General features: G+C 49.5%; 8 protein-coding genes across 8 annotated transcripts; 6 read left to right on the top strand and 2 right to left on the bottom strand.

The window, feature by feature from the left end:
• Window positions 1-644: 644 nt before the first annotated feature.
• On the top strand, window positions 645-1,898 carry J7T55_003095 (glycerate-and formate-dehydrogenase protein; the record flags this gene model as incomplete). The annotated part of the gene is made up of 2 exons (XM_053138238.1): window positions 645-773; window positions 837-1,898. The coding sequence occupies 2 exons, from the start codon at window positions 645-647 to the stop codon at window positions 1,896-1,898; spliced, it is 1,191 nt and encodes a 396-aa protein (XP_052998962.1).
• Window positions 1,899-2,822: 924 nt separating this feature from the next.
• On the top strand, window positions 2,823-4,809 carry J7T55_003094 (fad binding domain-containing protein; the record flags this gene model as incomplete). The annotated part of the gene is made up of 5 exons (XM_053138237.1): window positions 2,823-3,180; window positions 3,263-3,320; window positions 3,387-3,767; window positions 3,848-4,332; window positions 4,403-4,809. The coding sequence occupies 5 exons, from the start codon at window positions 2,823-2,825 to the stop codon at window positions 4,807-4,809; spliced, it is 1,689 nt and encodes a 562-aa protein (XP_052998961.1).
• An 876-nt stretch (window positions 4,810-5,685) lies between these two features.
• Window positions 5,686-8,984, bottom strand: J7T55_003093 (HET-domain-containing protein; the record flags this gene model as incomplete). Its single annotated transcript, XM_053138236.1, has 6 exons — window positions 5,686-5,825; window positions 5,979-6,079; window positions 6,354-6,447; window positions 6,618-6,637; window positions 6,880-7,168; window positions 7,370-8,984. The coding sequence occupies 6 exons, from the start codon at window positions 8,982-8,984 to the stop codon at window positions 5,686-5,688; spliced, it is 2,259 nt and encodes a 752-aa protein (XP_052998960.1).
• A 625-nt stretch (window positions 8,985-9,609) lies between these two features.
• Window positions 9,610-12,506, top strand: J7T55_003092 (uncharacterized protein; the record flags this gene model as incomplete). Its single annotated transcript, XM_053138234.1, has 6 exons — window positions 9,610-9,649; window positions 9,784-10,173; window positions 10,231-10,800; window positions 10,884-11,299; window positions 11,378-11,503; window positions 11,568-12,506. 6 exons carry the CDS (start codon window positions 9,610-9,612, stop codon window positions 12,504-12,506), a joined length of 2,481 nt encoding a protein of 826 aa, XP_052998959.1.
• Window positions 12,507-12,685: 179 nt separating this feature from the next.
• J7T55_003091 (ldehyde dehydrogenase) lies at window positions 12,686-14,394 on the bottom strand (the record flags this gene model as incomplete). The annotated part of the gene is made up of 4 exons (XM_053138233.1): window positions 12,686-13,260; window positions 13,358-13,415; window positions 13,477-14,256; window positions 14,359-14,394. 4 exons carry the CDS (start codon window positions 14,392-14,394, stop codon window positions 12,686-12,688), a joined length of 1,449 nt encoding a protein of 482 aa, XP_052998958.1.
• A 2,222-nt stretch (window positions 14,395-16,616) lies between these two features.
• On the top strand, window positions 16,617-17,160 carry J7T55_003090 (uncharacterized protein; the record flags this gene model as incomplete). The annotated part of the gene is made up of 2 exons (XM_053138232.1): window positions 16,617-16,734; window positions 16,814-17,160. 2 exons carry the CDS (start codon window positions 16,617-16,619, stop codon window positions 17,158-17,160), a joined length of 465 nt encoding a protein of 154 aa, XP_052998957.1.
• A 736-nt stretch (window positions 17,161-17,896) lies between these two features.
• J7T55_003089 (uncharacterized protein) lies at window positions 17,897-21,456 on the top strand (the record flags this gene model as incomplete). Its single annotated transcript, XM_053138231.1, has 6 exons — window positions 17,897-17,942; window positions 18,196-18,642; window positions 19,488-19,581; window positions 19,738-20,326; window positions 20,391-20,975; window positions 21,070-21,456. 6 exons carry the CDS (start codon window positions 17,897-17,899, stop codon window positions 21,454-21,456), a joined length of 2,148 nt encoding a protein of 715 aa, XP_052998956.1.
• A 628-nt stretch (window positions 21,457-22,084) lies between these two features.
• J7T55_003088 (Spherulation-specific family 4-domain-containing protein) lies at window positions 22,085-23,158 on the top strand (the record flags this gene model as incomplete). Its single annotated transcript, XM_053138230.1, has 2 exons — window positions 22,085-22,150; window positions 22,247-23,158. The coding sequence occupies 2 exons, from the start codon at window positions 22,085-22,087 to the stop codon at window positions 23,156-23,158; spliced, it is 978 nt and encodes a 325-aa protein (XP_052998955.1).
• Between the last annotated feature and the right edge of the window lie 1,017 nt (window positions 23,159-24,175).

Here is a 24,175-nt window from a genome sequence, read left to right as displayed (position 1 = left end):
CATCACTTTTACAGTCACTACTGTACTGTCAACGCCGGAAGCCGGTTTCGGAACTGCTGCGGATCAGAGCTGTAGCATTGCATGTGGGAATGAGATGCAGATGGATTAGATTAGATAAAATGCACATGCCAGGGTGGGTTGCACTCAGGGCCAAGGCAAAGCTTAGCGAGTCTACCCACCTGCTTGCGGTCAAAGAGCACCCCAGTTTTATCTCGTCGCAAATCGCTTCGGTGAACCACACCCAACATAAATGCGGCGGGGACAATAATATCAAATATCCACAATTAAAAACTTAGTGAGCTTTCACGAAAGTGCTATATATATATTTACATATTTATGTTATTTTCTGTATAAGAAAATCTTCACCACTTACTAAGAGTCTTTTTTTCCTCATCATTTCTAGTCCTTTGTATTGTAATTAATGATATCAATTTTTGTGCAAAGCTGTGCCAAAAATATCGAAATTATCTAAGCTGCCTTGGTTAGAGTATTTGATGGATTACTTGACCCGCAGCCCTTTCATCGCCGAGGGGTCCTCCAACTTTACATAGCATAAAGACCGACGGTTGGGCTGTTGCGTTCTGTTGCATGTTGTGCCGTTACGCGTGAGCTTTCTTGCCCAGAACCATACATCCTCGCCCAAGATGGAATCTTCGTATACATTTGAGCCCGTAGTCCGTTCTACTGCCCAGAGGCCCCGCGTTCTCTTGTTGGGCAAGACACTGCATGATGGCGGAGAGGCTTTGCGCAACTCAGACTTGTTTGAGATACACGTGAGTCTCACAACATTGAGCACTACTAGAATACTTCGCGAACGGGTGCTGACGCGATTGAAGACTCTGGACGCTGAAGACCGAGATCAACTTCTCGCGAAGATACCCAAACACATCGCGAAATATGGGCCTTATCAGGCCCTCGTGGCCCGTCTAAGCCCCAAGCCATACGAGCCATTTGATGCAGAGCTTCTGTCGCCCTTTATGCCACACTTACGCATCGTCGTGTCGGCGCAATGCGGATACAACGACTTTGACGTGAAATGGATGACAAATCAGGGAATATGGTTCTGCAACTCCAGAAACGCCACTTGTGAAGCGACGGCCGACATGGCAATGTTTCTGGTGCTTGGCGTCTTGAGAAACACCTCTCTCGCCGAGCAGAACTTGCGAAATGGGCTCTGGCGCGCAGGGCTTGGGCTTGGACAGGATCCATCCGGAAAGACCCTTGGGATCGTGGGCATGGGCAAAACTGGCTCACTGCTGGCTCGGAAAGCCAGTATAGCGTTCGGAATGCGAGTTGCTTATTGGAATCACAGCGGAAGATCTGTATCTGCCCCGTCCAATTCTTCCTACAGACGATGCGACACCTTGGATGATCTTTTAAAGTGTTCCGATATTGTGTCTTTGCATTGTCCTCTCACAGAAGGTACAAGAGGTCTCATGTCGCGCGACAAATTCAACAAGATGAGAGATGATTCATATTTCATCAATGCCTCGCGAGGCGCACTGGTCGATGACGAGGCGTTGGTGGAAAGTTTAGAAACGGGGAAAATCCGGCGTGCAGGACTTGACGTGTTTGACAACGAGCCTGCTGGAATTCATCCATACTTCCGTTCACGACCAGACAAAGTCGTCGTTCAACCGCACATGGGTGGATTAACCGAGGCTTCATTCGCCAGAGCAGCAGCGGAATGTTTTGGTAACCTTCGGAACTATTTTGAGACCGGAAGGCCATGGACTGCTGTCAACGAGGTCTCATCTCTGGACTTGTGGACAGTGTCGGGGCGGAGGACATCAGGTATGATCGAGGACAGCATCCCTTTGAACTTGGGAACGGACACGGGGCACCAAAAGGCCGACCACTGCGAGACGCCCCGCATCGCGATTATGCAATTCCACTAGAAGATAAGGTCATACTAGCAATGTGATTTCTTTCGGCTCAAATAGTAGGTGATAATTATTGTGACAACACTGCAGTCAGGCTCAGTGACTGCAGGTGGGCCATAGCGCACAGACCACCTGCAGCCCCAAGGCCCTCTGCGTTCAAGGCCTGACTGCGATCGGAGGCAACCTTCCCTCCTACTCTTTTTTTCTTAGCCAGACAAGGTCTCATTCAGAATTCTACAAGAACGAGCAAGACTTGAGAGAATCGCCTCTTCTATGTTCCTCTCGTGACAATTATCTAGCTGTAAAATGAGATATAAACCCTTCAATGTAATATCAAACCTCTTGTTTTAGTTCTTTTCTTTTTCTAAGAAAAAATATTCTTTATTAATAAGTGATTGTTCTATTATCCTTTGGTTGTTGTAATGTTATAACCGATGGCCTGCTCCCCGTAAATACCCGCACACGATGTGCTCATTTTCTGGGCCATCAGACATTTCAATCTCTGATATTCCTGATTTTGGATGGTACCAGGGCGCAGCAAAAAACCGGGACCACGTCAAGGTCGGGTAAATTAGGCCCACATTGTGTGAGTGGGGAAGGTGTCGACAAAGTACTGCGATGCCAAGGATAATTACAAGGAACGAACATACTGCTTCTCGGGGCATCCAAAAGTTTACGCTCCCCTGTGCATTCTCCATCGACAGGTGTGGATCCAGTAGGTACCACTTTGCCCGGTCTCGCAGCTCGGGTGATTGTGGGAGGAGAGGTCAATAAATAACAATAGGGATGCCTGAGGGGGTATAGAGATGTCATGAGAGGGTTTAAATAAGCTGCAAGACTGTATGACGGTCGTCATTCCCTCAACGTGGCACTTTGCACCAAGGCCGTGATAATTTTGACTTCTCATCTGCCCAAGTCTTACGACTACAGTCGGTCAGGATGAAGTGGTGCAGCGTCATCAGTGCGTGTTTGGGCTTTGCGGCCACTGCCCAAGCTGCTACGGCCTGGCAACAGCGCAATGAAACATTTGCGGTTGCGGACGTTCCTCTTGGAGTCTTTTCCAATTTCACAAGCAAGGCCGACGCGGTGGCCAGTCTCGAGCTCACGCTTAACTCATCCAAGATCTCTCGCCAAGGAGATTTCCGCTACGGGCAGACCATTGCCAGAATTTGGACTGAGCAGCGCAAGATCTGGCCTGAGTTGATTCTCTACCCGGAAAACACAGTCGACGTCAGCGTCATCATGCAATTCTATTCTGCGGCTCACACTTTCTGGGGTGACAATGGATTTGCCATTAGTATGTATTGTTCTCAAATTGTTCATCAAACATTCCCAACCATTGTTCTTGCTAGCATTGTGACTGACTTTGTCACTTGCAGTGGGCGGCGGTCATGCAGACTTTGGAGGAGCACAGTCTCCCAGTGTCATAATCGACCTGTAAGTAGTGGCTTCTGCCGATCCAGTTCATGCAAACAAACCGTAGTTACTAATTCGAAATTCAAGGCACAAATTTGGTCAAACTGAGTTTGCCAGCGGAGCCAACGTGAGCTCCACCAGCCCCAGCACTTCTTGGCCGATCTTGAAGGTGGGCGGCGGGAATGAAGCCGGCGACGTCTACAGCCTGCTCGAGGGTACCGGATGGGCCTTTCTGGGTCCCCGTGCTGCATCCATCGGTGTTGGCGGCTTCCTGCTCGGTGGAGGCATCGCATTCCAGACAAACAAGTATGGTATCGCCAACGACAATCTAGTGGGTCTGGAAGTGGTTCTGCTCGACGGACAAGTCATCTACGCCAACCCTTACAATGAGTACTCGGACCTCTTCTGGGCCTGCACTGGAGCTGGATGGATGGGGGTTGGGGTTATCACCCACTTCTACATTCAAGCGTGAGTGTTCTCATCTTTTACGATATCAAGAGTTTTCAGAATTGTTTACAGATCATGAATGCTGATGCAAGACACTCAAGATATCCCGACCCTGGCGTTGTATACACTGCTACTATCGACTGGGCCGAGGATCAAGCTCCGCATGTCTTCCAGCAGACAACGGACTTTTTTGAGACTAATGAGGATCCTGACGCGTTCCCGGCACTATTGTACTATTACAAAGACCCCCAGGAGCCAAACGCGGTTGTGCCGCTGCGCGAGCGCGAGTTTGTCTTCCAGCTCAACGCGGTGTACTTCGGAGGTAACGAGACCATACTCAACAACACATTTGCTTCATTCTACGAAGGCGCTTCCTCCATCGCCATCCAGGAATGGACACTGAAGAGCCTGGATCAGTACCTCCTCACGAACTATCCCTACGGCTACCAGCGCATCTTCTATGGCAAGAGTCACACCCACTCGACTGTTGACTTCTACAACCAGACATTTGCCATCTACAAGGACACGATCTATGGGATGATTGCCCGTGGTGAGGATCCTGGCCACACCATCTGGGTGGACGAGTGTGAGTGAACCAATACCCCTAATCTGCCAGCCTGTCTTGTGACCTGGAAGCTGACAAGACGTGCGTCAAGACCTCCTGCCCGGCCTCAACGGCAACCTGCCAGCCAGCGACAGCGACACAGCCTGGCCGCACTCCACAAGTGCGCACATCACCCTCACATCGGCCGAGTGGACCAATCACACCAACCAGGCCTACATTTACGACCGCGAGGAGAACCACATGATGGCCTACCTGCGCGACTTTGAGAAGACCCTCGGCGAGCCCGCCATCTACGACTACCCCAACTATCTCGCGCCCTTCAGCGTCGCGAGCGAGGTTTGGGGCGAGGACAACTTTGCGCGCTTGCTGGAGATCAAGTCCAAGTATGACCCTCAGTGTCTTTTCAACCGGGGCCGGGTCTTCGCTACGACTGCCTGTGTGGACAAGGGGCTGGCGACGACGTGGGTTGACAAGTCTGTTGGGGGCTCCATTCAATAATTACTTTTCATTGTACCAACACAGAATAGCCCTAAGTTTATGTGAGCCCGTCCCATCTTCAGGTTCACCCGATATAATGGTTGTCGTGTCTCGCCTGAAGAGCGTGAAAGGGCGACAATAAGCGCCTCTGGATTTTGACACGCCATTCAATGGGCATATAAGTCTTGGCATTTGTACTGTCTTACAGACTTGGACATTACTATTTGTAGTATTAATTATTTCAAACCTATGGATAGTGTATGATATTATACCACTAAATCGAATTTGCAAATGTCTCGTTTGGATGGTAAAGACTTCCTAGTTAGTATCCTCTTGTACACGTTTCTCCGCCCTCCACCTAATTCTCACGCTCTGGCCGCTCTTAGAAATTCCAGGATTCCGCCCGGAAAAACTCTATGACGCGATATCGCTTGCTGATAGGCACAGAGGCGACGCTCCCGGTATGGTTTTACCGCCGTAAAGCCGCAGAGGCGCAAAGATTGGACGGGTTTGTTCGCTACTTTGATGGCAACGCTTTTGAAATATTCAAATTCTGACATCGACTTTATGTTTCGTATCTCTGAGGTCTGCAAAGCAATTCATCGACCATAAACCTGGTGCACTTCACTCTGCGGCTTTTCTATGCAACGATTCCAGCCTTGTGTTATTGTCTGCACTTGCAGCTCTAGTCGCCAGCCCCAATCTTTCAACGACGTTAGGCTGTGATGCAACGACTCATCTTCATTCCGATTGGAGAGTTTGACATCATCGCACGTAGCCTGGTCATTTTGACATCTTTGAGACTCTTGACAAGGAGGAAGTTGTCAGCATTCCGCAGTTGAGGACTCGTAATTCGAGCCAGACCGTCTCCGGAAGAAGCCGCAGTTCACCATCTTCTCACAGGGCATGTTCCCCAACGTCGGCTCCTATGGCGATGCGCGCGATGGGGCCCATCGCAGATGATACAAGATAGAACTTGTCACTGTCGCGAGGGAGGAAGAAAGGTTTTTTGAAGCCATTACGAAGCACATCAACGACTACTACACAGATCACGGGTCATCTCCAGATTGGAATCTGATCTATGCGATCGAGAGCAGTCCTCGGTGTCGCTATAGGCAATTACGATCTAGTTGCACGACTAATCAAGGAAATGTGCATTATGGTCTTCAGCCAGCAGGAATCCTACCAACCATTTCGTTCGACGAAGTCAAGCAGAAGATCCATCTTAGCCTTTTCAGTCATCGCTGCATTTGGAACAGCATCAAGTGCATGTTCCAGCGCGTTGAATTCTCTGAGGACCTCGAGTGTATTGAACGGGGGATCAGAACACGCGAAAGCTCAATCAAGGCCACGTCGCCGGCATCTTTAAACCAGCCAGTTTTGCAGGAAATGAATCCAGCTCTCCAATATCGGTCTCGAGTGGCCCCCAATTTATCCGTCGTACAAAAAACGCTGACACAGATGAGGTTTTCTGTATGCTGTTCCCACACGGCAGACGGATCATTCAGGACCTGGTGGGGGCTATCTATACGAACTGTGCGCCCTTGGTCTGCTCGGATACTCACCTCTTCAGGCGGTTTTGAGGGACGTCTGAGCACACTCTGCTGACACTCTCTTCGTCGATGCGTGTGTACAATGATGAACCCCGGGAAATGTGGTCTAGAAAATTCAAAGACACAAGTTGAGCCCCTTTGCTCGCCTTTTTACACGATCAAGGCAGAAAGCATCGGCCTGAATCTCAACGTGTGCAGTTGGAAAAGTCCTTATCTCGAAGAGGCGGGGAATTTCGTTTATGTTATTCGCGCAGATTTCCTTCAAGATCATCTGACATCTCTTTTGCCTCCCCCCTCTGGGGGGGGGGGTTAGATGCCACTGTTTCATACAATTCAAATAGGAAAAAGTTCAAGCAAGCGGCATGTGCAGACGAAGAGGCATACCCAAAACACCTCTATTCTTCCACTTTCTCCCAGGACACCATTTTGTAAAGTTCGTAGTTGATTATTGAGGTCAAATAAAAATCACCACAAACTTGATCAAACCAAGAGTATATCGCCAAGCGGGCTTGACATGTCTTCTAAAGCTTCTCCATACATAAGACCGTGGATGTATGCCTCGCCAACCATGATCCACTCTTTTCCACTTTCCTTTCTCAAAATGAACGGCGTCTCGGCCCCAGCCAAGATCCAGATGCTGTCTCCTTTGTCGAGAACCTGGTTCGAGATGCCAAAGAATCCTTTGGTAGTCCTAAAAAGCCTTCTTCCAGAGTAAGCCACCCAGAAACTTGACTCAATGTCCCTCAACGAGCACATGCTCTCGTATTCATCATCGCTCTTGTGCTCAAACTTGCTTTTGTTTCCGGCTGTGCTGCTATCTCCTTCCCCTTGGTAGCAAATATCACAGCTTTTCGACCATGTGGAAATTTGTGGCAGTCTCTCTGACAATCCGGAGAGCAGTCTTTTGGTCTTTTCTAAAAGAGGTATAAGTATATTTAACTCATTTGTCTCGCGCGTCATCTGAGCAAGGTCTCCCTTATTGCCGCGCAAAATCTGAATGCTCTCCTGCAGCCCATGTGCCTGCGCACATAGTCCATGAACACGGTGCATGATGAGAGTTGTGAATGCATTTTCCGCTTCCTTTCCTGCAGGTTGATTCCGGAATGTATCTTTGATGAGCGTTCTCCAGAATGCTTCATAACAAGACCACTCCCCCGTAGGCTGATCACGGGTGCAGCCGTCCAACAGTATTTGGAGTAGTGAAAACCAATGGTATTCGCGGTCGATTTGTTCATATGTCGGTCCGATGTCTTCAATTGTGTCCACTTCAAGACCCCGGACGGGCAACTTCCAGCTGTTTCTGTTACTTTTGTCGAACTGCCCTCGAAATCTCAGCCCGCGACCTGCATTCCATCTTCCTGCAGGCGACTCCATATATTTATTCCGAGGCCACCGCGTTAGTGGCTGACTTTCAGCCTTTCGACTGTAATCAGGTACCCATGATGGGAGTTGAAAGGCTGCAGTGCTCGTTCTGTGATCCGCCAGTGCAAGAATTCCAAGGTCTTCAGTTTCCTCGATTGCCAACGCCGTGCCCTCAGCATAAACGTCGGCAATTGGTGATTTGTAATTCACCCGAATACCTCTTAATGTCGATGATCCGTCTTGGCTCGATTCCCAAATGCTAAGAATCGCGTATACATGGTCTCGTGGCTCAGTGGCATTGAGTTTTTTCGAGTAGTACAAGAGCGTTTCCAGTGTTGTGTGAGTAGAACCAATCGGGGAAAGGTCTGCAAAGATTTCGTGATTATTCAGACGATCTTCAAAAAGTCTCGAGACTCTCCCGTTGCGATAGTAGTCGTAGCCATCCAAGGCGAAGAGATAAAGTGCTTGCAATGGATTTGCCAGCCCAGTCTGTTTCAAGGTAGACGCAGCCTTAACAATATGATCCCAAGAAAGCTTTTCGTGACCCACAAAGACCTCAGTATTCTGAGCAAAGACCTTTTCTTGCACAACCCAGATGCGTTCGAACCATTTTCGTTGGAGAAATGCGGCATAATCCCGCCATTCTCCAGCTTCGATGTCAGGCAACCCGAGACTTTTGCCAGCCTCAAGCAGTGTATCGTAGGCAGTAAAAGCATCATAATCATCAAAAAAGGGCGCCTCCTCGAAACCTTTGAGGCTCACTTCTGCTAGCGCCCTCATGGTCTTTAGAGCACCTTCAGTATGGAAGTCTTCTTCCCCAAGCCATATGACAACGGTTTCGGCGTTGCGGTAGATGACATCCATCATCGCGACCTGTGAGCTCTTCTCATCATTGTCTTCCTGATTGATGCAGACGGCGTCAATCCATAGGTATAGTGGATCTAGGTTGTCGAGCGACGATAAATAGCCAGACTCGCCTAGGTGCCTCAAAGCTTGTACCAAGTTCTCGGTGACTTTGACGATAGCTCCATCTGCGTGCCGAATATGCCTGTCGCAAGACGCAGACATTCCTTTCTGAAGAGTATCAGGAGGGTAGAGATCCCGAGACATCGGGTCGCCCCAAGTATAGGACAAGCAGTCATATTTCGGCAGCTTGGCCATATCAAATGCTTCAAGCGAGCACACAATCTCTTTTTCGTTGACAGACAAGATTCTCAAGAGTCGCAGCCACCTTAGCCCGGGCAACGGGGCGTACAGATGTGTGTGTTGCGATTCGGCCATAGCTTCTCAAGTCGAGTAGGTTGGTGTTTTCGTTTCATTTGTCTGCACTAACGCCTGTGTCTTGGAGCTTGTCTTGGAAGAATTATTGCCCAGAGCGTCCCGGTGTTCGGACATCTGGGAAGAGCGCATCAGATTCGAAAATGTAAAAAAAGTACGTTAGATTCGGTTGTCCTTTATATCGTCCCCTGTAGCCAAGTGAAGCTAAATTCAAGGGTAGCCAATGGTGCGTTGCATTGTAAGATTACGGTAGTCTGATGATGCCTCGATGGCAGTGGAGATTGCGGCTGATGATTTTCAGGCAACACAGCTGCAAGGCCTGGCCTCCCTTCTCATGCATCCTTCGATATCCTTCTGGAGTTCACCCTCCAATCGAAGGCTCGCATTCTGACAAGTGTCTTGACTCAAGTTGCACCAGGAAGTAGTCTGCATGAATTGTGTAAGCCACCACGTGCAAGAATGTGCACATTGTGCCACACCCATTTCCCCCGTTATTTTGAGGGCCGAATGGCGGCTGAATGACCCAGACAAGCGGCAATGTAACCTGGGAATTTATAAGTCTAGGAACTTTTGCACAACTTCCATAGAGGCAATCGAGTTCCGTAACTGTTCTTGAAGCAAAGCAATCATGGCCTTCTTGCAGTGGGTGTCTACTTTTCTCTATCTCGGTTTGTTTGCAAGTGTCAGTCACTCCCAACAGACAGAGCCTGCTTGTGGCCAGATAGTGAATGCTTTGGGTGGTATGAGGTCCCTTCCTTTGTCCTTATAATTGTTCAACTTGGCACATACTGACGCAAAGTAGGCCAGGACGTATTCAACGCCAGCCTTGTATATGAGTGTTTGACGAGCGTGCCATTTAATGCAGCCGTTGCCACCAGATTCATCGCATACTGGAACGATACCCTCCAATTCCAAAGCACTCTAACATACCTGAAGAACCCACCAGCGAGTTACCAACAAGCAGGTGTCGATCTGCTTGCTGGCCTCTCTGAGCTACAAGAGGCTGTCAGCAGCGGTGCGTTCGAAAATCAATATGAGTTTGAAGTGGCTTTGCAGCTCCTGTTGGGCTCAGCTCACGATGCACATCTCTATCTAAGCGCCGGCATCCTCGCTGCGTTCACATTTGCGAGTCCGTATGACATAGTGTCATTGTCCATTGATGGGGTTGAAGTTCCCAAAGTCTATTTGGCCGGTGCGCATCTCTGAATCTTATTCCTTGTCGTCAAGAGCGAAAGTTGACGCGACGCAGAGGACGTATACAATAGCATTTCCTTTACGACCTATCAGCCATCCGCCCTCAAATCAATCAACGGTCAAGAAGTGACAACTTATCTCGATGCATTCGCCACCAACAATTCATATGGCAGTTCAGAACCACACGCCGACTGGAATCAGTTGATGCTCAGTGGCGCACAAGACGTGCAAGGATACTTCAATTCCTTTAGTGGCAACACACTCTTCTATCCTGGGGACAATATCAGTTTTACTTTTGAAAACGGAACTACGCTCACCGATAGATACCTAGGGCTCTATTGGAGTCAGGGTCCGACTGGTCCACTTGCAACAGGAGGCGACTTTTACAATTTCTTCGTCCTAGGATTCTGGCCAGCTTCGTATGATCCCACCTCAGATGATGACAGCGCTGGTGAAACTGCATCAACATCGGGGTCGTTCTCGAGCGCCACGGCCACGGCCACGGCCACAGCATCAATGAGTACTTCAACACCGTCAGGTTGGGGCACTACCGAATTTTGGTATCCCCCAGCAGCTGATGTTGCTCAGCCAGATCTGGGTATTTATGGAGGAGGTTACATCACAGGTTCGTAGGAAAGCAGTCCATTATCTACAGCATCCACACTAATGAATATCCAGGATATCTTTTAAACACGTCCTCCACATCAGTTCTGAGCATACCAAGTTTCGACATGTTTGGTGAAGCACTGACCACAGCTCAGTCTGCAGTGGATCAATTCATCAGCATGAGCAAGTCAGGCGAGGTTGAAAAGATAGTCATTGATCTCCAACAAAACACCGGTGGAGAGGTACTGCTTGCTTTCGATGTGTTCAAGCGGCTTTTCCCCAACGTAGATCCGTATGGCGCGTCTCGTATGCGAGCTCACAAAGCTGCAGATGTCATGGGTACTTCCTTGACTGCGTATTATGCTGGCCTATCTACGACAAGCCCAGAGTATGAGACTTTGGCAGCTGATGAATGGATCGCAATTACTCGAATCAATTCTGATACGAATGCTAACTTTACTTCATGGGCGGAATTTTATGGCCCCTATGAAAACAATGGCGATAGTTTTACAACAAACGTAAGTCGTTCTCCATTATGCCCTCTCAATATCGCATGTTCAAGTCTCATACATTCGCTGATACTATTGAAACCTTAGCAACGTTACAACTTGTCCAGCGAAGTCTTCACCTCGAGCGCAATCGGCGATGAATATGGTAGCTTTGCCATATACCAACCACCGTCAGGAGCCACTCCTCCATACGCTGCTGAGGATATCGTTCTGGTATGAATTTTTGGACACGGACGAGCGTCTCCCAGAGCTAACTGTGTTGTTTTCTTGACTATAGTTGACGGACGGTATATGCGGCTCCGCATGTGCTCTTTTTGTCGAAATGATGCACCATCAAGCACAGGTGAAAGTTGTTGCTGTCGGAGGACGCCCAACGACGGGACCTATGCAGGGTGTAGCGGCAGGTCGCGGAGCACGATCCTATTCTGTGTCTGTCCTTGACGCAAATATAGACTTTGCACAGAGCCTTCTCACGTCCGCGGGCTCGCCTGATGCCAACTTCATTCCCAATCGCACTACTGCAAACGACGTCTATATCGTCGACGCAGGCATCAACCTACGAGACCAAGTACGGCAGGACGACGAAACGCCCCTTCAGTTCACGTACGAAGCAGCAGATTGTCGAATATTTTGGACCCCACAGACCATTTTCAACTACGCGGCATTATGGCAATACACTGCGGATGCAATCTGGAGAAATGCGTCGCTATGCGTTGCCGGCTCCACTGGATTTTCAAACAATGGCTCCAAGGACGCAGCCGATGATTCTGCAGGAATCCCAGAGCCTTCATCGAAACCATCCTCTTTCAACATGGCCGAGTACTTATCATCTCTGAGCAACCAGACACCTGCCATAGACTCCAGCAACCTTGAAGACGATCTTTCAGCAGGAGGTGGTGTGTATGGACGAGGGCGAAGCGCTACTTTCAGGGACTGCAGCGTTAATGCCAATGGCAATTACTACTGCAGCCAAGGGTATCAGTGCCAGAGCGTGCAGCGCTGCTCAACAAGCAAAACGCTCACTCCTACCTGTGTAGAGACCTGCAACTATGCGCCCGGGACCGCTTGTGGTGGAGGAAGGTGTAATTCCCGTCCGGTACCAGGGCCGCCAACAATAGGGCAGCAGAATAGATATTCAGGATACTGCAACCCCAAGCCAGCTTCGTGCTTGGCCAATGGACAGCTGATTACGCGTCAGGAGAAGGAGATCATATAGATGAGGAAGGGCATATAATGTAATACGTAGAAATCTCCCAGCAAGTGTCCTTTGGCGTTCATACCACGTTTACAATCATTCTTGATTGGAATGGATGTTATATATTGCTCAACGAATTTGTATTGCAGCTTGAATCAACATCCCGTGATGTGAATATTTTTACTCGTGTCCAAGCTCGCTCAGTCCTTCCTTGTCCAGAATGCCTGAGGGTTGCACCAGCCCTTGAGACCGACAACTCCCCATTCCATCCCCAAACCAGCCTGCTTGTGTCCACCGAAAGGCATGTGCGGGCCAACCTCGAAATGGGTGTTCACCCACACGCTACCGGCCTCAAGCTGGTCTGCGATTTTGGTCGCCTTGGCGATGTCGCTGCTCCAGACAGAGGCACCCAGTCCCGAGTCAAAACCGTTGGCGCGACGTACTACGTCCGCCTCGTTTGACCACCTCATGACAGGCAAGATTGGTCCGAAGGGTTCCTCAGCCTCGATCCGCGAGCCCTCAGCGGGGTCATCGATGATGGTTGGGGGTAGGATGAAACCCTTGCCCTCCTTCTTCTCCTTGAGACCGCCAGTAGCGATCTTCCATCCTTCCTTGTCGGCTGCTTCAAAAAGATTCAGAACTTTGGCATACTGCATGCTGTTCTGAACGGGGCCAACTGCCGTGTTCGGGTCCGCCGCCGGCCCGTGCTTGAGGTTGTTGCGGATGAAATCCACTATGGCCTTCATGAAGTCGTCATAAATCTTCTCATGAACATCTGCTATTTATCAGTATTCTTTCCACGAACACGACTTGGGGAATTCTCCAACGCCCTGGTGAGATTGGAAGCGCAGCATAATAGATTTCAAACTCACATATCCGCTTGATGTTCATACAGATTTGTCCTGAACTAATCAAGGCAAGGGTGCTAACCTATTGTACAGATTAGCCTCAACATGTTCTATCAATCACCACAACCTCAGGTTAAACACACCTTTGGCACGACCTTAGCAAGGTCAGCGTCATCGCAAACAATAGCTGCATCATTACCGCCCAACTCGAGAGTAAGCCTCTTAATTGTCTTGGCGCAAGCCTCCGCAACCTTTTTGCCAGTAGCGGTACTTCCAGTGAAGCTGATCTTGTTGATGCCAGGATGCAGAGTCAGGAGCGGGCCCAGGGCTTCGTCTCCACTGAGCACTTGGATAACACCTGGAGGGAAAATCTTGGCGGCCAACTCAGCGACCTTGATGAGGGTGTATGGCGCGTAGGGCGAGGGCTTCACGATGATCGTATTGCCGGCCATGACACCGGGTCCAATCTTCCCCACACCAAGCAGCAGAGGCCAGTTCCAAGGGACGATTGCACAACCAACACCGAGAGGGCGATACCGAACCACTGCAGTACGCTCATCTGTGTCCTCGACAGTCTCGTCTGGGATGCGAAGCCCGGAAGTCACGCGCAGGTGTCCAATGCTGAATTGCATCTCCATGTTGGCTGTGGAGAACGCCTTGCCAGACTCTGTGACCAAGAGATCCCGGATCTCATCATGGTTTGCCTCGATCGCATCGGCCAGCTTCTGGACATGTGAGGCACGCTCATCCCAGGTCTTGGCACGCCACGCAGGGAATGCCGCCCTGGCGGCTGCCACGGCCTGGTCGACCTCATTCTGCCCGGAGAGAGGCACCTCCGGTAGGGTCTCTTCCGTACTTGGATTCACTCCATGCCTAGTCCTCGCTGTCGAGGTCAGCTCATTATTGATCACGTTCTGGAACGTCTAGATAGAATAGTCAGCCCATCGATCATACATCAGCCGCTGCCACAAGAACAAAATCTTGTCTCAATTATTGCGTCTGTGCAGTGAGATTTGAATACTCACCGTGAAGCCGATCTTGTACTCAGCGGTGGAACTCATGATGGTGGACGAGGGATGCGAACTACTCGGCGTCGAGGCGGGTGTCAGAAAAAGATTTACGGCAGAGAGACTTCTCGTATCGGGCTTCCTGTGCTTCTCTCTCGAGCGGTATTCGTTTACTTATGTAAATCTCACGAGCATGCAGTCAATATCCATAAATCTAGGGGCAGTGGAGACTAGACAGACTGTTGGTTGCCGACATTCCCCTCGCTTACGTGTGAGCTTACCGCATATAGCTCCATCGCTCCAAACGCCCCCTCTTCTGTCAACGATCCACACAAAACGCTGCCGTGCGGTGTCATTGCCCGGCCGGGTGATTTTCACTTGTATCCGCGGCAGCTCGTTGGTCGACAGTGGATCCCGAAGTCTTGGGAGCTGGGCCGTCCCCGCCAGTGTTGCGACAATTGATTCCTTCGCTTAAGTGTTGGCGGTCGATCGAATCATGTAAGATTGGCCTCCGTGTGCAGCGATCCATTCCATGCTTCGGTCCGGAAATGCATTCTGGCGAGACTCATCATTGTCACAACAATATATTCAACAGTTCGAGGCCTCGTCTTCCCCATTTGGAAGCTCACGATCGCGCCCGTCAACCTGGTAGGAGATTGCTCTCGGTTCTTGAGTACCGGCCGATCAATCACCGCGTCGAATTGGCTACCCAATCGAATCGAAGCCCGTACGAAATGTTTATATGATCTTGTCAAACTAAAATGCTAGCTTTCAAAATCGCCTCTTGGCCAAATTCGGCCAGTCCGTCATGAAGGAGGACAGTGAAAGCAGAATATTTCTGCCGTTCTTGACAAGAATCATCTGTCTGGTCAGACCTCCTTTATTTTGCGTCTCAAGACTATTGTCACTATACTGCGCCCTCGAGACCCTTGTAGACGCAGAAAGGGATCCACATAGTTGAACCAAAGCCAAGAAGGCCGGACCGATAGTTGAGGGCTTTCCCCGTGGCGCATGTGACGATCGAGCAATAAGCAGGGGGTTTCGGCATCCCGGGGGTGCTTTGTAGACACAATTATATGCAAGTGGCATTGTTTTGTGGCCCAGTATCCACCAATTCCAATTGGGTTTGGTAATTCAGGGACGACTCTCATAAGGAGATGGACAGTGGATTCCAGCCAGGTTTCGAATGTGACTTATCATGAAAATTCGTGTGGAATCTTCCATTTGTTCGTCTGCAGTCTACAAAATTCTGCCGTTCCTCCGCTTTGCATGCTCTCACATGAAATCACCTCTTCGGTTCGGTGTTTTCCACGTGGCTTTACTTCCTGGTTTGCGAATCTACCACTAAAGAAACGACTATGCGAGTCTGGCTTTACGGTGATCAAAATGGCGTTCACGTACAATCCTCTGGTAGAGATGTGGACGCTCTACGCTGTGGGCTCCCTCATAATCTTCTTGAGAGTTGCCTGTCGATGGAGGATGGTTGGCTTTCAAGGCTTTAAGCCCGACGACTATCTCATTTGGTTTTCATGGGTCTGTATCTTCCATGAGACATTTTGAGCCACAAAATTACTGACTCGAGTGGGAGTAATAGGCTGTATACACTGTTATGTCCGTCGCTGCAGATATTTGCGGTCGGCATGCCGACCTTCACACCCTTTCCCTAGAGAAACGCAGGAGTCTTACAGAAGAAGACGCCTGGCCCTATGTCTGGGTGACGCAGTGGTTCTGCGCGGGTGTCGCGACTTACATTGTCTTCATTTGGTCTCTTAAGTTCAATATGCTCTTCTTTTATCAACGAGTCGTGGATGGACTTAGAGTCGAAAAGTTCATCATGCCTAGTATGGCCCTTGTTTCGTGCACTTTCATCTCTATATTATGCATATTGTTCGCCTCCTGTCGACCTTACTATAGGATGTGGACGGTATACCCGGACCAAGGAAGTAAGGCGAATCCCTCAGATCATGTATATGATCAACACCCAGCGCAGAGCTGACATCAATAGCCAATTGCGAGCCCCAGGCAGAGATTTACATGCTCCCTGCACTCATCATGAACATTTTCACTGATCTTTGTATTGTACGTATAATTCTTCTCCCGCTACTGTTATCCATCCGTCTTTCATCAGAATCTTTTGGGATTCATCCATTCGGGCGCCATAGCAGGTGACTAACGCATGCCAGATGGCTATACCTGCTCCGGCGATTCTATCAGTCAAGACCACCATCCAGCGTAAAATAAGTCTCATAATTATTTTCTCGGCTGGTTTTTTCATTATGATTGCTGCAATCCTACGGGTGTCTATGGTCCTACTGGGAGGCAATGGTGGAACAGCTGCTATCTGGTCGTGCCGCGAGGACTTTGTTGCTATTTGTGTTGGCCAGGCTCCCATCCGTGAGTGCTATTCCAAAACATGATATTATACTGACCTTTTCGAATGTTGCCGCATGTATACTAACAATGAGCACTTTAGTACGCCCTATTTTGACGAAACGATTTTGGACTGGCGAGATGTCTTACGGACATTCCCAACACACCAAATCAACATTGCCAAATCAAAGCGGAAACGACGCTTTCGAGATGAACACGGCCCGCAAAGCCAACTTACACGGCTCAAAGCACGATATGAGTAGAAAGGGAAATGATGTCACCATATTCTCAACCCACGGGAGGGATAGTGATGGCGAATCAACAGATAGAATCATCGACGGCGGTATTGTGGTGAACACTTGGGTGGGAGTTCAGTCCGAGACTGCTGCACATGGGCAAGCAGAGCTTGTGGGCCCCAACTCGTCCGATCGAGACGTACGGCACTCTTAGCAATGTACACGATCCGATTCGACGTAGATTAGGGATACGCCTCGCTTTATAATAGTAATTTCGAGTATTATGCTCTTCCTGGATCAGTTGATCAAGCAATGCCTGATCTTCAAACCGCGCTCTCTTTGCAAGATCAATAATTGCTAGGGCAGAATATTTTTTCTTTTCATCTCGTTCAAGCCCATTGTCTCACACTAGTAATTCCTGAGATACGTAGCGAGCTCGTGGGATCCGATGGGCCATACTGTTTCTCCAGGCTAAGGCGTCGCCAAGTTGTGAAGAGTGCACTGGGCGCTTTCACCGCCAAGGATTCCCGTTCGGCATTTCAAAATTTGTGTCGAAGTGTGGATTCAAAGATTTCGATCCAGCTCTGAGTAATAATTTTCATTCCGTTGGAGCAGGAGGCATCAGTCTGCCCGAGTCTCCGGGACGGAACTCGACCTTCCCGTCGGAGGAAACCCACTTCACCTGAGCCACGAGACCGACATCAAGCCGAAGGTAACTGATTACGCCAGGATCCATTGATTTGCGATGCATCTTTTCTCATGGCCTATATGTAAATAAACATCTCCACGATCGTGTAAGCGGCGTCCTCGTAGTACAGGGTTAGGTGACGTTAATGGGTACCTGTTACAGCAAAAACAAACCTTTATTTTCTTTTAAACTACTCCCCAGTTAGGGCAATTGTTCATCCCGGGCTGTAGAAACACTATAGACAACATCTCAGCTGAACACCATGAGTCAACTTGTGACGCTTTTCACACACCGGTATGCCGGTAATAGTCCGCCTGGCAGATTATCCGTCGATTCAAGTCATCGAGATGCCGTTGCAACACAAGTCTGTCCGGAAGTTCCTCTCTGATACCCTTCAGCCTGGCACCCTCGAAGTGCTGATTGCAGTGGGTCAACGCGCCTCGACTTCTTCAATGCTACAGACATGGAGCGTCATTGCCGTCGAAGATCCTGAACACAAAAGCGCAGTAGCTCAACTTGCAGTATTTTAGAACTTCATTCGCCAAGCCCCCCTTTTCCTAGTCTTCTGTGCGGACCTGAAGCGCTTGACCAACATCTGCGAGCAAAATTCGCAGTCTGGGCAAGGACTCAAGAAGATGAATCCGTTCATCATGGCCACCGTAGATGCTATCCTTGCCCCAAGAGCGTCGCGACGGCTGTGGAATCTCTCGGGTTGGGGTACTGCTTCATCTGGGCTGTTCGCAACAAAGCTCGTGAGATGGCAGAGCTACTGGGTAACCCTCTTCGAACCTTGGCGCTTGTTGGCATGGCGATCGGCAAGCTGGACAGTTCGGGGCTGGCGGACATCAATCAAGCCCCGACTGCCGATGGAAGAAGTGTTGCATAGGGAGAGATGGAGCGAGAAAGACCACACGGGCCTCACATCTTCTTACAACGACAAGGCATTGGGCGAGTTCTACGCGAAGCAGCAGAAGCACAGCCTAAAGCCTTGGAGCCACCATATGGCTCGTATTGTATCATCTGAACAACAAAATAGAAGAGGGTGTTTGCGACAGGTTTTGGAAGAGAAAGGCTTTAGAAGGAGAGATCAAGTCATGCGGTTTGTAGTGATAAGCTTTTAGTGTATCACATAAAATCTCGGTAGGGAGCGTGTCATATCAGTAGTCTTGATTATCTTTGTTGACGTTCGCGGTAGGGGATACTTCACAAACTAAAAGCGTCCAGATTGCGTTCGAGGCTAGCCGTAGCGTGCAACAGCGCAGGCCCCGTAATGACGCCACGGCTTACCGAGCACCACGGTTGAGCACGCCGGGAATAATTGTTGGACACAGGCTCACACTCGTATCTTTTACTAAACTGAGTGGACCCAATTTGTGAGGTTCGAGCTTGGGGCGCAGCTTTTCTTCTTTATCTCTGCCTTGAATATGACTGCGTGTGCCACGCCAAAGTGTCCTTGTCCAAGCCTGTTCGGCCAGGTTCACAGGCCGTGGGCAGAGCCCATCGTGCATCTAAAATTTATTGCATTTCTTTATGTCTGACACTGTAACCTAGCAAAAAGCGCAACTGATTCAATGTTCGATTTGGAAAGAGAGCACCATTGTATAAATGTCAACTGTGTGATTGCTTGATTAAGTTTAGGATAAAAATATACAAAGAATATCGGTTTAGTGCCGCGAAGGATGAAGCCAAGTGTCGGTGGGCGGGTGAATTTGCAGTGCTAGCTTACGATCTGCAGCTGCCGTGCGCGCAGGAAGGGGCGGGGGGGCATCCTTCAAGGGCTGACGACGATCCAGGAGCGGTTACTAGCGATTCACCATGAACTCGAGATCACATTTTTTTCGAGGCTCTGATAGTACAGGATAACTTGGATTCTCGTCTCTGTCTCGATATGGGTCTCATCGAGAAGGTGTTGGGCTCAGGCCTAGGCATGGCAAGTGAAGCAATCCAGTACGTGAATCGTGTGGGCATGCTGTACGCCTACAGGCCTCCACCGGTCGTTTTCATCGAGGAGAATCCATGAAGAAGATGAAGATCTTGATTCAGATTATTTCACATACCGCCCGGATCGTTCAAATTAAGCACATACTGACCTAGTTCAAACAGTGACTATCGTGCTCGCTCTCGTTCCAAGTCTGCACAAGACCAATCAGTTGATTCCGCAACTGCTTCGTCATCTAGATTCGAAGCTTCCCATGAAGCAGCGGCCGATCAGACCATAAATAACAGCCAGATTGAGCGCTCTAACTACTATACAGATGGGAACAAGCGTCAATCCAAAGCTTCTGAGGCTGGTTACGCAGACGAGGATGGCAACTCAACCAGCGACGACGACTCCGACATTGTTGGGCTGAACGATGAAGCTGCTTGGGAGCTAGACGAAATGGCGGAGCATGTTTCACCGCCTTCATATGCTGAGTCAGAGGCAGAGTCACGTACAGCAGAGGCTGCAAGAAATGAGTCTGTTGAGAGCGAAGTGAAGAAGGATGAGCAGGCGATCCGGGACTTGCTGCGTATGGCTGGACCACCACCACACCCTATTCAGCGTATTCCATGTCCAGTAATCATTCCTCAAAGAAGGCCTCGAAATAAAGACCGAGGCTTTGTCAGGGCATATGCTCCTGTGCTGGGGAATTGTGGCGTGACCCAGGAGATCTTTCTGAAGTTTCTGAAGGACTGGCTTGCAGCCAGCCAAGTAAGTGCTCCCTGCTACAACATCGAGAAGCAAGTGGTCTTTGCAGTGCTTATTCGAACCTCAGTCCGACCCTTGGATCGACGTTATATTCATCGCAGCAGGTGCCGTCGGGTTGGTACCAGAACTGGCATCGCAAATTGTCGGAACAGTTGTACAAGTCGTTGCTGGCACAGCAAAAGAGCTGCAGTCGCGCTCAAGACGGAACACCTTTCTCGACAGAGTGAATCAAGAGCTTTTTATTCCCCGCGGCTTGTACGCCATGGTGATGGCGTTCAAGGACGAAGTACCTGGGCAGCAGCCCCGTGGGCCCTTGAGCCAGCTGGCTAATATGACAGGCAAGGCCCTGTTTTCGGCGGAAAGGCTAGATATCAACCAGACCGTTGCGAAATACAGCAACCCCGACCCTGAGATGTCTAAAATGAAGAAAGGAATTCAAAATATCAGGCTCGTTAGTGGAAAGACCCATGGCGAGATTGAACTTCCAGAAGCAGCTGAGCTCATTTTTCCGGACCTCGATCGTGCAGCCGCCTCGGACTTGCATCAACAGGGCAAAGGCAAAGAGAATGTGAACGAAAGCACGAAAGAGAAATGGAAGAGTGCTGGGAAATGGGTTCAAAACTATCTGGACCGGAAGGCGCAGGCCTCTTACGTGAGATTTGCCATCCTTGATATGGATCATCGTCTCAACTAATGGTACTGCAGGAGAGAGAACACCAAGGCTCAACTCTCGCTGTTCCATCAAGCGCGCGGCCGGGGTTCACCCGCGATTCAACGATCCTGACCATCCTGCTAACAGTGGATCTCTGATTTCCCTACTTACAGGTGGGGCTATCAATCCAGTTGCCAGACGCCAAGAGCGGCGCGCCGCGAAACGAGAACGCAGAGCATTGAAGCGAGAGCACAAAGACGAACGTCGAGTGACGCGCGGGAAGGCCCCAAAGGGACCAAGACACGAGCGAAGGCGAAAGGCCCAGCGCAAGGGTGGTATTATCAAGAAGATTCTCCAGCAGGATGTCTTGTACTTGTTAATAGTGAAGTTGCCTACAGAGCAAGAGGTCCAGGAGTCTGTGGCGGAGTTGGAGCGAGCCATGACAGGAAGGTCGTCGGCAACCTGGACGACACATGTGTAACAGCAACTAATGCAGGTGCATTTGGTCAATCTCACCGCTCTCTTTATGATGGGAAACTAAGTCATGTTTTGCAACGAAGGGATAGAAAGGACAATCTGGGGGCCTATCAAGATAGATGACGACCACCGGTGACTACCTCAACCTTCCACCAGCTCTATGGCGTTTTGTGATCACAGAATCTCACAATGGCAAGGGAATTGACCAGAATTTTACTCAATTTACCTCATTATTGCACGTTGTAACACTCTCCATCTCTGTTTGTAGAGCCTATTGGTTATCTATGATCTATGAAAGAACTCTCCAAATCAAACCCAAGCATACATACTCAGCTCGTCACCGGTGTTAGTCTCCCAAACATTCACTCAGGTATCTTCAAATGATATTTGGCCACTCAACATACACTTATGGGAAATTCAGACAGTGAATATCTCTTTGAACATGAATTCACAGCTCACAACCAAGAGTATAAGTGAAGACTGGGCAGACAAAGACCAACTCAGATAATTGTGGGACAAAGGGTAATCACCTCGACTAGATCGATCTCAATTAAAAGTAAATCCGGAAACGAACAGGGCGCCCGTAATGAATTTGTTGAACTCAGCTTGAAACACAACATCAACCTATGAAGATGAAGGCACTCTTACTTTCTACAATTCTTGCGGCCGCCTCTGCCACCAAGGTGCTTCTTCCACTTGTAAGTACCATTAGAGCGCTCTTGACACCTTCCAGGAACATCGATAATTCAATGGCCCTTCCTTGGTGCTTTGTTAACTGACTGCAAGTGCTCCAGTACGTTTGGCCGGCGGAGGGAGCCTGGGACAGGGTCTATAAATCAATTGAGGCAAACAGCCAGCTCACTTTCCAAATCATCATCAACCCCAACTCTGGCCCTGGAAACTCAATTCCAGGAGACAGCCGTGAATATATCGCCGGTGTCACCAGGTTGAATTCTTATTCGAACGTCCAGCTTTTCGGCTATGTCCACTGCAATTATGGAACCAATTCCGGTAACGAGATCAACCAGAATGTGACACAGTGGAATTCTTGGAACACGAACCCAAAGACCTCGATCGATGGCGTTTTCTATGATGAAATTCCCAATAAGGAGGGAAACAGTGAAGGCGTCGAGTTCCTGGCATCATTGGTGAAGACTGCCGAGATCGTATTTGGTGATCGTCCTTGCAGCAGCATCTTCAACCCCGGCGCACCCCCACAACATGTCGAACTCTATGATTCGGCCGACTACGTAGTGGTCTTCGAGTCAGAGGCTTCTTCGTACAGCGATGCAGTTCTCACCAAACATATCCCCTCCGGAAAAGCGGGCCAGTCATCGATCTTGATCTACAACTTCGGCGGCCAGGACCATGACGGCCAACTTGGGTCGTGGCTGCAAAGTATGAGCTCTGCCGGGGTCGCTAGTGCCAACATTTTGAACACTGTTTACAGTGAGGCCAATAGCGATGATGAGCCAGCTGGCATTGGGTCCGTTGCCTCGATTTTGTCTGCTTGTGGGGTTCATTCAGCGGCTAAGCCTGCGAATGGTACTGGATCCAACGCTTCAAAACTGGCCTTGAGTGGCATCTCGTCCGCTCCTGGAACTAGCAGCATCAGCGAATCACTTTACAACCCTCACGACAAGGATAGCGATCATGCCAAAGATGAGGACCATGAGAAGTATGAGCATCGGCAGGATCATGATTGATGCAAGTATTGAGGTTGGGATACTTTTGGGACTACCGCTATACAGAAATAGGCATTACCCACGTGCCTGGGTGCATACGTCCTTGAAATAAACGCACACTCGTCAGATGATATTTTACTTGACGCTGTATATATTGGCCAAGCTAATAGGCATGCGGGAACGTGACCAAGCTCTTCTGCTAAATTTGGCAGTAAATGGGATGAACAGCGATCTAAAAGATGCTTCCAATGATCTTTTCTTAGAGCAATGTGGGCCAGTATTGCTCTCATACTATCGTAACTTCAAGCTTCCAGGTATGTAGATGTTGACTACATGTCACTTTACCTCTCTACCCCTGCCTATACTGAATGCTCGTGTTCTGAAACATCAAGACTTGCACCCTTGATCAGATGGCGCGCGCGGGCGGGATGGCCCAGAAGTAGCCTTTTGCCAAGCTAGAAAGACCGCCTGGGCCTTAGTACGGATCCGTTGGCATGATCCAAGATAGTATGGGCGAGTCATCTCAGATATTGTTCGGACAACCGTTCGTGGCCGGCAAGTTTCCGATGCATGATTGCCAAGGGAGAGCTAGAACACCGTTGCTGTGCGTTGCACTAAAACGGGCTTCGATGCATCAAGGTGAACCGTATGGGCCCATTGTTTCCTGTGACAGTCTTGGCGAACTATCTACTGGAGGCACAGATTGCCTGACACATACATCTGCACCTTATCCAGTCCACCTCCACCGGGCAACAGTTATTACTTTGTTTTCATAGAGGCAGGGGCAAGGGACAAAACATCTTTACCACCAAGATTCGGTATCAAGTCCACTGCGTTCCATGAAGAGAGACAGGGCAGCCAATAAGGTGTTGCTCATCCCTTTGATGGATTGCACCCTCGTCCATCCGGTTTTGTTAACCGGTGGAGGCGGAGAAACACGTTTGAAGATCAGTGAGGCTGAAGAACATTGACAAAGGCCGTTCAACCTTATGAGCTTATCCTGTGGGCACTTGAGCGGAGCAAGTGCTAATTTTGAAC

The sequence above is a fragment of the Diaporthe amygdali genome (assembly GCF_026229845.1).
Source record: "Diaporthe amygdali strain CAA958 chromosome Unknown NODE_3_length_2959817_cov_65_330692, whole genome shotgun sequence".
NCBI lineage: Eukaryota > Fungi > Ascomycota > Sordariomycetes > Diaporthales > Diaporthaceae > Diaporthe > Diaporthe amygdali.
Note: the sequence above shows the minus strand (reverse complement) of the source record. Positions and strands in the feature narration are given on the sequence as shown.